This window comes from Narcine bancroftii, chromosome 5 (genome assembly GCF_036971445.1).
Source record: "Narcine bancroftii isolate sNarBan1 chromosome 5, sNarBan1.hap1, whole genome shotgun sequence".
NCBI lineage: Eukaryota > Metazoa > Chordata > Chondrichthyes > Torpediniformes > Narcinidae > Narcine > Narcine bancroftii.
This window is the reverse complement of record NC_091473.1, coordinates 183,638,773-183,651,267: the sequence shown is the minus strand read 5'-3', so window position 1 is coordinate 183,651,267 and position 12,495 is coordinate 183,638,773. Positions and strand designations below refer to the sequence as shown.

Below are 12,495 nucleotides of genomic sequence, written 5' to 3'. Positions count from 1 at the left end.
GACAGTGTGAGTGGTTGCCCATGTGACCGAATATTGTGTAATGTTCCAGGCTGACAAGTGTGCGTGAACATTATAAATATAAATCTTGTCCTTCCAATAGATTAGCACAGTGGTTTTATCGAATTTATTGGGCAATATTAAGCTTCAGCTGATGGTGGTCATAATACTCCATGTGGGAGTCTTCGATGTGCACCCAAATCACGTGTGTAATTATGATACAATTGTACAACTGGAAGAAACTGCGTCTTCAATCAGTGGAAGATGCTGTGATTGTTGTCGGAACCCACAGTGAACGGCTGGAGGAACCTCGGCCGGTCTCGCTGCATCCATACGAAGGAAAGATGCCTTCATGACGTTTTGGGCCTGAGCCCTCACAAAGTTTCACGGCTGGTGAGCCTTCTCCGCGATTGGGTCGGCACGGAGGCTCCAGGATAGATCCTCGGAGATGTTGACACCCCTCTGACAAGGAAAAAGACTAAGAGGGCTGCCCGGCCCACCAGGCAGGGCTGGGTGGGATCCCACGAAAGACAAATCCAAGGTGAGCGAGAGGAGGTTGGAGGAAATCAGGGGCTCTGTCGGGGTTAAAGGAAGATGGGCTTCACTGACATCTCCCTGAGCTCATCCCCTCCTGTGCTGGCCATTTGCCTGCCTATCTCCACACCATACCCCCCCCCCAATCACCGAGCCTTCCCCACCTACAGTCCTGTCCAAGCGGTGACATCGCCTCAACCACCCCTCAATCCCGCGGACCCACGCCCCTCTGCGTGGAGACGTGGCTCCTTCAAACCGACGCCAGGGCGGAGAGACTGAGACTGTTGGTCCCTCCATGATGTGACTCCCTAGGCTTCTTCAGGTAGATTCTCCACTAAGAATGCGTGTGAAGAAGAGGCAGCCCTTTGATTTGCCGTTCAGGTGGCAGCACTAAAAACGTTGCTCTGGCCACCTGAAGGGACAGCTGCACCGGCATGCGCATCTGAACGCATTCCGGCTCCTGTCCCTTGGGTTGTCAATTTGGGATGGCTGGCGGTCAGCTGGGACAGCCAGCGCAGGCTAACAGCGCAGGGACATCTCCTGTGGAATGTCCCCACACTGATCACTCTGCCCCCCCCCCCCGGCGGGCAAGAAGGGGGCTGGAGCGGCCGGTGGGGGAGAAGGGGGGCTGGAGCGGCCGGCGGGGGAGAAGGGGGGCTGGAGCGGCCGGCGGGGTTGAAGGGGGGCTGGAGCGGCCGGCGGGGGTGAAGGGGGGCTGGAGCGGCCGGCGGGGGAGAAGGGGGGCTGGAGCAGCCGGTGGGGGTGGAGGCTGGAGTGGCCGGTGGGGGAGAAGGGGGGCTGGAGCAGCCGGTGAGGGTGAAGGGAGGCTGGAGTGGCCGGTGGGGGAGAAGGGGGGCTGGAGCGGCCGGCGGGGGAGAAGGGGGGCTGGAGCGGCCGGCGGGGGAGAAGGGGGGCTGGAGCGGCCGGCGGGGGAGAAGGGGGGCTGGAGCGGCCGTCGAGTGAGTACGGCGCTCGAGTCGAGTACCGCCATTGTTTCGGCCAGCCCCGATCTCCCCCGCCGGCCGCTCCAGCCCCCCTTCTCTCCCGCCGGCCGCTGCAGCCCCCCTTCTCCCCCACCGGCCACTCCAGCCTCCCTTCACCCTCACCGGCTGCTCCAGCCCCCCTTCTCCCCCACGGCCACTCCAGCCTCCACCCCCACCGGCTGCTCCAGCCCCCCTTCTCCCCCGCCGGCCGCTCCAGCCCCCCCTTCACCCCCGCCGGCTGCATTCAGATGGCTGGGGAGGCCACTGTGCTGCGGTGATTATCCCTCTCGGAGGAGAGTTACAAAGTTCACCTTGCAGGCACCTCCTGCACATTCAGGTGCCCTTCCCACAGCTGCACTTTGCCAAATATGTGGCTTTACAGGCAGGGCAATTGGCCACCTGAAAGTGCCTCTTGTAACACACTGGATCTGGGAGCAAGTCCTGAGGAGATGGTCTGCCCCTCTCTTCCCTCCCTCTCCAATCCCCTAGAGGGAGGGGATGTAGGGAGAGGGAGAAGTTTTCCCCCTGGCTCCTCTCCCTTCCCTTCTGTCCTGCCCTCTTCCCCACCCCTCCACTCCTCATCCTCTCCCCACCCTCCATCCCCTCCCTATCCTTTCTCCTCCCCCCTCCCTGCCCCTCCCTCCTACCACCCCAACCTCCTCTCCTCCTCCCTCTACTCTCCCCTCCCATTCCTCTCTGCCCCTCCTCTCCCCTCATCTCCCTCTCTCCCCTCAACTCTCTCTCTCCCCCCTCATCACCCTCTCTACCCACTCTCCCCTCCCTCTCTCCCCTCATTTCTCTCGCTCCACTCCCTTCCCTCTTTCCCCCTCCCCTCCCTCTCTCCCCCTCCCCTCCCGGCCTCTCCCCCCAGAGAGGAAGGATGTGATTCCAGCCTTCTGCTGCCAGTCACAATGCCCGGAGAGTCCCCCATAGCGACAACACAGACGCTCTGCTATCCCCTCGACGCGTTCCTTGCGAAACCTTTCCTCGGATGGTAACATGTAACAAAATCGAGTGTGGAACAGTCGGTGGAAACTCTTGCGGGTTCTGAGTAAGATGTTCCGAGAGATCTCCCAAATCAGCTGAGCTTCAACAATTTGGAGAAGGTCACGATTGATAAAAGTTGCCAGTGGGATTTAAAATTTGATTTACAGCTCGAAGGAAGCCAATTCCAGCCATTTACATCCGTGCCACTCCATTAATCCACCCCCCCCTATATGTTTTGAAGGGTGAGAGGAGATCCACGCAGAACGTGCAGACTCCTTACAGACATTGTGGGATTCCAACCCTGGTCACTGGTACTGTAAGAGCAGTGTGCTTCTCGTGCCATTCCTCAGACCAGTTCCTTGCGTGGAATGGGACAGAGACACCATCCATACAAATTATTGCCTCTGATCCGGAAACAGGGTCCCAGAGATCCATTGGGATTTGTTGTCAGGCAATTGAGGTGGGGGTTTCGGAGATGCAGGTGAGTGACTTGCCACTGGTCTGGGAGATGTGATCTGTTTCAGTTGGGGAGGGATGGAATGGAGTGTGAGATGGGACGGTGTGGAGAGAACTTCATTCTGTGTTTGACCCCGGGAGTGTGTGATGGGACGGTGCGGAGGGAGCTTCACTTTGCGTCTGACCCCGGGAGTCTGTGATGGGACAGCGTGGCGGGAGCTTCACTCTGTGTCTGACCCCGGGAGTTGGTGCCGGGTCGGTGTGGAGGGAGGTTCACTCTGTGTCTGACCCCAGAAGTGTGTGATGGGACGTTGCGGAGGGAGCATCACTCTGTGTCTGACACCAGGAGTGTGCGATAGGACGGTGTGGAGGGAGGGTCGGTGTGGAGGCATTGCTGCACCGTGGGAGGGTCTGAACATCTCAATAAAATGTTTTGATGTGTGATTTATCAACATAATTTTTACAGGTTGCAGAGATGGGGGGGATATGTGGCAGATGGGAGTTCATTCTAGATAAGTGTGAGGTGATGCATTTTGGAAGGTCAAACCTGAAGGCTGCGGATAGTTAGGAGGAGGAACAGAGGGACCTTGGGGTCCAAATCCATCTTTCAGGTGCTGCACAGCTTGATAGGATAGTTAAGAAGCCTGGGCTTCGTAACTCAAGGGATTGTGTTCAGGTGTTGATAGAACCTTTTGCAAGTCTCCAAATCTCTGGTGAGACCACACTTAGTACCATGCTCAATTCTGGTCGCCTCATTAAAGGAAGAATGTGGAAGAGGAGATTCACCAGGGTGTCGCCTGGATTGGAGAATAAGTTTCATGAGGCAGGGTTTTGCATAGCTGGGGGATTTTCTCTCTGGAGCGAAACAGGATGAGAGGTGACTTCACAGATGTTTACAGGCTTCCCGGCCATAGATGATGTAAATGGCCAGCAGCCCTTTCCTATGGCGGGAGACCAGAGGACGTCTGTACAAGGTGAGGGGAGGGAAGTTCAGGAATAAGTTCTTTTGCGCAGAGATTGGTGGGGGCCTACAAGGCCTTGCTGAGGGTGGTGGTGGAGGCTGGAACATTTGGGGCATTTAATAGACTTTAAGACAGGGTCATGGATGGAAGAAAGTTAGAGGGTTACAGGGACAGGGAGGGTTTAGTTTGGTAGGTATACTTCAGTACATCATTCAGGGCTGAAGTGCCTGCATTGTCCTGTGGTGTTAATGCACCTCATTGTTCACAGGGCTGGAAACACCATGGTGGTGATGGAGCGATGCCTACTTCTACTCCTGCTTGCTGTTGGATCCACTGAAGGTGAGAGCGTTGGCCGTTTATCTCTGTATGCCTCGGGGGACCGGCCGCTCCCGAGGTCAGACCTCGTCGTTGATGTGACATCAGTTCTTCTCCATTTGCGCCGTCATGTCAATCTCCGCACAGTGTCTGCGGAGAAATGGATTGGAGGTCAACCCGCAGGACCCAGAAGAGCAGCCGAGAGGATCTTCGAGTGATCTAGATAACAAGATCTTGGAGCCGAAGTCGGCCCCTCGAGCCTGCCCCGCCACGAACTGGTCCATCTTCCCACTCAGCCCTGTTCCCCGTTAACCTTGATGCCACGACTGTTCAAATACCTGCCTTAAACATACCCAATGATCTCGCTTCCACAGCCGCCTGCAGCAACACATTCCACGGACCCGCGACTCTGTTTTAAATCGACACCCTTTTGTCCTGATGTTGTCCTGCTCGCCACCTACCACGGAAAACATCTACCGGGATCGTTGTCTGAAGAGGGTGCGAAGAATTGCGAGGTTCCCTTCCACCCAGCACGTGGCATCTTTCAGCTGCTCCCATCGGGGAAGAGATGCAGGAAATGGCAGCACGGCCGCCGGTGTTGACCCGCGAGGGAGCGGAGATGCAGCACTCCCGTGGGGGTCCAGCCACCCAACACGGCCCGCTGAGGGAACCCACGGCAGCTTTGAGATGAGATCAGCCGTGAGAGGCTGGAGGCTCCGGGGGGGGGGGGGGGGGTAGAGGAGGGCTGGAGCAGGGCACCAGAGGACGGGAAGATCACGCCACGCACCCCCCCCCCCCCGTCTGAGAGGGAGCAGAGGAGGAGGCGACTTGCGGGGGTGGGGGGTGGTTGGGGGGGGCGTGGTGATCGCGGCAGTGGACCGGTGAGGGGATGGGGGGCTCAGCGGCTGAGGAACTGGCACGTGAAGCAGGGAGCTGCCGGCGAGGCGAGGAGCCTGCAGAATCTGGAGACCGGCTCGAACTGGCTGAAGGGGCCCCAGGGTTTAGAACGCGAGGGGACGCCGAAAGGGTCACCGACCATGTCGGGGGTTCGGATCCGGAGCTCAGGAAGCCGATGGCCTGGACTCTGCGCGGCTGTGGAAGCGATGGAGGCGAATCCACGCTCAGTGTCTTGGTGGGTGGGGGTGGGAGAATTTCTTTTGCCTTTCTCTCTCTGACTGTAAGAGACGCTCAGACAATTCCTGCCGGGGGTGAATCTGTCCTCCTTGCAGCAGGCGAAAAGGAATTTCATGTAATACAATACTGTTATAACAATAAAATGAATCTTGAATATCTGGACCAGCAGTAACCAGGCCGAGGAATAGCTTCTTCCCACAGGCAGTGAGATCGCATCTCCAAGGAGCCTCTAGGTTGATGCAGTCACGAAGAAGGCTCACGCGTGGCTAGACTCAGCGAGGGGTTTGGGGAGATTTGGAACGTCACCGAAGACTCTCGAAAGCTTCTGGAGGTGGAGAGCATTCTGGCCGGTGGCATGACTGCCTGATGTGGAGGCGCCAATGCTCAGGACAGGAATAAACTCCAGAGGGTTGTTAACTCGGCCTGTGACCTCACTGGCACCAGACTTCATTCCATCGAGGACAGTGGTATCTTAAGAAAGCAGCCTCTATCTTCAAATATGCCCACCCATCCCAGGCCGTGGCCTCTTCACTCTGCTACCATTGGGAAGGAGGTCCAGGAGCTCGAAGACGATCCCCCAGCGGCACAAGGACGGCTTCTTCCCCGCGGCCATCAGATCCCTGAACGGACAATAGTTTATATAAATGTTTGCCCTGTGAAACTGCTGTAAAATAACAAATTCAGTGAGATGTTCATGTCAATAAATCCTGGTTCTAATTACATGACCTGCGTATGTACTGTGTGTGCACGTGTATTGTGTCTGGGTGTGTGTCTGCGTGTTTTGCACCGAGGACTGGAGAACACGGTTTAGTCGGATTGTATTTGTACAATCGGATGACTATAAACTTGGATTTGGTAGGTAACCGGTGCACGGATGTGGACGGGGTCCTGAATCAGATCGACGCTGGGAACGGTATGGTTTTTGGGGTGAACGCCACGGGATCCGTCTACACTCGGCTTGGGAACTCTTGGACCCTTCTGCCTGGGAATCTCAAGCATGTGACAGTGGGAACCGCCGGAGTGTGGGGGGTCGGTGACAGCCTGGAGGTCTACCGACTGGTCGCTGGGAGCTGGTCGCCTGTCCCTGGTAAGACTAGGAGGTTTTGGGACAGGAGGGGAAAGGGTCTGAGCCCCTCTCTCATGGCACCTGCTGACCTCCCCGGGGCAAAGGGTATGAGGGGTGCACAGCAAGATCCCAAAACGTGGGGGGTGGGGGATTAGTGGGGAAGGGGAGAATTGGCCTCAGGACTCTGGGGATAATTTCCCGGCACTCCCACGTGTCCGGGGAATTTGTGGCACTCCTTCCCTGTGGCCCTCCCTCCTCACCACCCCTCCCTCTTCACTCCCCCTCCCTCCCCACCGTTCCTCCTGCGGTGCTCCCTTCAGAACCCTTCCCTCTTCACTACCCCCTCCTTCCTCGCCACCCCTCCCGTGGTGCTCCCTCCTGCACCCCTCCCTCTTCACCTACCCCTGTCCGAGCTCCCCTTGCTCACTGTGCCTCCCAACTCATCGACCCTCTTTCTCAAGCTCGCTCTCTCCCAAAATGCCCCTTCCCTCCTAACCACCCATCCCTGCTCCCCCCCGGCCAACGATTCCCCCCTCTTCTTGCCGCTCAAACCTCCGCGACCCAACATACGATACGAGGATAGTCCGGCCAGGAGAAGGAGGGAGGGACCGCCGTGGTCGGGAGAAGGAGGGAGGGAACGTCCCAGCCTAGAGAGGGAGGGAAGGAACTTCCCAGCCGAGAGAAGAAGGGAGGGAACGTCCTGGCCGAGAGAAGGAGGGAGGGAACGTCCCGACCGAGAGAGGGATGGAAGGAGTGTCCTGGCCAGGAGAAGAGAGGGATCCAGGCCGAACCTCATTGCTTCCCCCCTCTTCGTTCTCTGCAGCCCCGCCGCTGGTGCAGGTGGATGCCGGCAGCCAGCGATTTGTGTCAGGTGTGGACCAGTTTGGCAGCACTCACTGTCTGGGCTGGCCGCTGTCCGAGCCGAGCCCGGCCTGGGACACCGTGGCCAGCCGCCTGCGCTATGTGTCCTGCGGACCACTCGGCTGTTGGGGTGTCAGCCTGGCCAACGGCGTGTACCACCGCCTCAACGTCCGACCCAGGAGCTGTATTGGGACGAGCTGGGTCCGGGTCACCGGCCAGATGCTCATGGTCGAGGTGGGCACAGACGGGAGAGTGTTCGGGGTCAGCATCACCCAGGATCTCTACATGAGGTATGAGTGTTCACCTGAGGGGGGGGGGGGTTCAGAGAAAGGTGTGGAGGGTCGTTACAGACACAGGGAGGGGGTGTAGGTGACCGGAGGGGGTTATAGAGACAGGGAAGGGTGTAGCGGACCGGACGGCGTTACAGAGACAGGGAGGGGTGGAGGGGATCAAAGGGGGTTACAGAGACAGGGAGGGGTGGAGGGGACCGGAGGTGGTTACAGAGACAGGGAGAGGTGTGGGGGACTGGAGTGGGAACAGGGAAAGGGTGGACATCCGGATTGGATTGTATCTCAGTGACTGACAACCCTATCGTTCTCCTGCAGGAAGGGGTTAACTCCAGAGAAACCCATAGGTTGGGGTTGGACTAAGATCCAAATCGGTAACCTGAGGTTCAAGCATGTATCCTGGGACCTGGGCCAATTGTGGCTTCTGACAGACAGCGGCCGCATTGTACGGTGCTCAGGTAGTGATGTCGACTGAGGGCCATCCCTGTGCCAGTCCGCAACACAACCCCCTACACCCATCCCTGTCTCTGTAACCCCCTCCAGTCCCCTACACGCCTCCCTGTCTCTCTAACCCCTTCCGGTTCCCAACACCCCTCCCAAGCTCTCGAAACACCCTGTGGTCCCCTACACCCCTCCCTGTCTCTGTAACCCCCTTCGGTCACCTACACTCCTCCCTGTCTCTGTACCCCCTCTGGTCCCCTAAACCCTTCCCTGTCTTTGTAACCCCCCTCCGGTCTCCTACAGCCCTCCCTGTCTCTGTAACCCCCTCTGGTCCCCTCCACCCCTCCCTGTCGCTGCAACCCCCTCTGGTCCCCTACAGCCCTCCCTGTGTCTGGAGGATCGAATATGGTGTTCGGGCAGCCGATGACGGATCGAACGTGAGTGTGTGAGGCTGCGGGAGGCGAATCTACGGACACTCAGTGACTCTGGTGGGTACGGATGGGGGAACTCTCTTTTACTTACTCTGACTGTAAGGGGTGCCGAGCAATTTCTCCTAATGGGAAATCTTCGTTGTCAACAGAGTAAAGGAAATCTCATATCATATCACATTTCCTATTTTATTTCATGGCAATAAAAAAACTTGTATTTATAGGTACATGTGCAGAAATATACGCGAGTGTACACATAAAATACACGCTGCAACAATCACACGCACCCTCTCTCTCACACACACATACACACACACACACACCTGCCCTCTCACACAAATTCACCCTCTCACATGCCCTCTCTTTCTCACTCACACACACACACACACACTGTAACACACACAGTCTCCCTCACATACTCACATTCACACCCTCTCACACACACACACCCTCTCACATACACACACCCTCTCTCACACACACACCCTCTCACACACACACACTCACAAACACACCCTCGAACACACACAGACACACACACATCCTCTGACATACACCCCCTCACACACATACATTCTCTCACACATACATACCCACTCACACTCTCTCACGCACACCCTCTCACTCACACACACCCTCACACACACACACACCCTCTCACACACTCTCTCTCTCTCACACAAACACCCATTCACACACACACCCTCTCTCACACACACCCACTTTCACATACACACCCTCTCATATACACACCCTCTCATATACACACCCACTCACACACACACCTCACACACACACTCTCACAAACACACCCTCGAACACACACACCCTCTGACATACAACCCCTCACACACACTCTCTTGCACACATATACCCACTCACACCCTCTCACACTAACACCCTCTCACACTCACACCCTCTCACACACACACCCTCTCACACACACACTCACAAACACACCCTCGAACACACACAGACACACACACATCCTCTGACATACACCCCCTCACACACACACATTCTCTCACACATACATACCCACTCACACTCTCTCACGCACACCCTCTCACTCACACACACCCTCACACACACACACACCCTCTCACACACTCTCTCTCTCTCACACAAACACCCATTCACACACACACCCTCTCTCACACACACCCACTTTCACATACACACCCTCTCATATACACACCCACTCACACACATACCCCACACAAATACCCTCTCACACACACTCACTTCTCACACATACACAGCCTCTATCTCACTCACACACACCTTCTCCCTCACACACAAACTCCCACACACACAACCCGCTCTCTCACACACACACCCTCTCTCTCTCTCACATACACACTCACACTGTCACACACACACCTTACCACACCTCTCTCAAATACACAGCCCCTCTCTCACACACACACTCCGTCACACACACAAACACCACTCACACACACCCTCTCTCACACACACCCTCTATCTCTCACACCCTCTCACACACACCCTCTCACATACACACTCTCTCACACACAGACTCACTCTCACACACAACCCACTCTCTCACACACAACCCACTCTCTCATGCAGAACCCGCTCTCTCACACACAACCCGTTCTCTCACACACAACCCGCTCTCTCACACACACACCCTCTCTCTCACATACACACACATGCTCTCACACACACACCCTCTCTCTCTTTCACACACAACCTATATCTCTTACACCCTCTCACACACACTCTATCTCTGTCACAAACCCTTCACACACACACCCATGCTCTTGCACACACTCCCTCTCGCACACACTCCCTCTCGCACACATTCCCTCTCACACACACTCCCTCTTGCACACACTCCCTCTCACACACACTCCCTCTCACACACACTCCCTCTTCACACACTCCTTCTCTCACACACCCTTTCACACACACACCCTCTCTTTCACACACACACCTTCTCACACACACATACACACCATCACACACCCTCTCTCACACACACACACCATCTCACACACAACCACTCACACAAATACAACCTCTCACGCACACCTTGTCTCACACACACACCTTGTCTCACACACACATCCTATGTCTCACACGCAGACACCCTCTCTTACACACACACACCCTCTCTCATACATACACCCTGTCTCACACACAGACACCCTCTCTTACACACACACCCCCTCTCTCATACACACACCCTGTCTCACACACACACCCTCACACACACACCCTCTCTCAAACACACACCCTCTCTCACACGCACCCCATTTTCACACACTCCCTCACTCAGTCTCACACACACACCCTCTGACACACACATGCTATCACACACACTATCATACACACTCCCACTCACACACACACCTCACACAAATACCCTCTCATACACACTCACTTCTCACACATACACACCTTCTCAAACACACACTCCCTTCTCACACATACACGCCCTCTCTCTCACTCACACACAACTTCTCCCTCACACACAAACTCTCTCACACACAACCCACTCTCTCTCACACACACCCTCTCTCTCACATACACATTCACACTTCACACACACACCTTACCACACAAACTCTCTCACAAACACACCATTACACACACACATCCTCTCACACACACACCCCTGTCACACACACACATACCCTGCTCACACACACCCACTCTCTCACACACACACCCTCTATCTTTCACACACATACACCCTATCTCTCTCACACTCCCCTCACACACACACACTCGCTCCCTATCACACACATACATCCTCTCTCACACACCTTCTCACCCACACACACCCTCTCAGACAGACTCTCTCACACATTCCCTAACCCTCTCACGCACACACTCCATCACACACTCTCTCTCTCATGCACACACCATTCCACACTCTCTCACACACACACACCTTCTCACACACACTCTCACAAACACACCCTCGAACACATAGTCACACAAACCCTCTGACATACAACCCCTCATACACTCTCTCTCGCATACACATATGCACTCACACCCTCTCACACTCACACCCTCTCACACTCACACCCTCTCACACTCACACCCTCTCACATACACACACCCTCTCAAACACACACCCTCTCACGCACACATACTCACACACACACCCTCTTTCTCACACACACACTTTCACACACACACCCTCTCACACACACCCTCTCATACACACCTCACACAAATATCCTCTCACACATACACACCATCTCTCTAACATACACACCCTCTCTCTCACACACACACTCGCTCTCTCTTACACACACCCTTTGTCTTACACACAGACAACCTATCTGAAATACACAGCCCCTCTCTCATACACACACACTCCCTGTCACACACACAAACTCTGCTCACACACACCCTCTCTCATACACATCCTCTATCTCTCACACCCTCTCACACACACCCTCTCACATACACACACTCTCTCACACACAGACTCAACCTCTCACACCTTTTCCCTCACACACAACCTCTCTCACACACAACCCACTCTCTCACACACACACGCTCTCGCACACACACACACCCTCTCTCTCTCTCACACACAACCTTTATCTCTTACAATCTCTCACACACACTCTATCTCTGTCACAAACCCTTCACCCACACACCCATGCTATCACACACACTCCCTCTCACACACACTCCCTCTCGCACACACTCCCTCTCGCACACACTCCCTGTCACACACACCCTCCCTCTCACATACACCCTCCCTCTCTCACACACCCTCCCTCTCTCACACCCTCTCTCACACACACACCGACACACCCTCTCACAGTCACACCTTCTCACACACACTTTATCTCACACACCCTCCCTCTCACACACACCCTCACACCCACACCTCACACAAATATCCTCGCACACATACACACCATCTCTCTCACATACATACCCTTTCTCTCACACACACTCGCTCTCTCTCACACACACCCTGTCTTACACACAGACACCCTCTCTCAAATACACAGCCCCTCTCTCATACACACACCCTCTCACACACAC

The 12,495-nt window shown here is 55.6% G+C and overlaps 1 protein-coding gene across 4 annotated transcripts; it reads left to right on the top strand.

Annotated features, from left to right (window-relative positions):
• Window positions 1–233: 233 nt before the first annotated feature.
• Window positions 234–8,624, top strand: LOC138764321 (fish-egg lectin-like). 4 transcript variants are annotated; one of them, XM_069940068.1, is made up of 5 exons: window positions 234–390; window positions 4,188–4,258; window positions 6,228–6,455; window positions 7,258–7,585; window positions 7,901–8,624. In XM_069940068.1, the coding sequence occupies exons 2-5, from the start codon at window positions 4,201–4,203 to the stop codon at window positions 8,055–8,057; spliced, it is 771 nt and encodes a 256-aa protein (XP_069796169.1). In that variant the 5' UTR covers window positions 234–390; window positions 4,188–4,200; the 3' UTR covers window positions 8,058–8,624. The 4 variants fall into 4 exon arrangements, with proteins under 4 accessions (XP_069796169.1, XP_069796167.1, XP_069796168.1 ...); XM_069940066.1 differs by lacking the exon at window positions 234–390 and adding an exon at window positions 397–538; XM_069940067.1 differs by lacking the exon at window positions 234–390 and adding an exon at window positions 756–853.
• The last annotated feature ends 3,871 nt before the right edge of the window (window positions 8,625–12,495 follow it).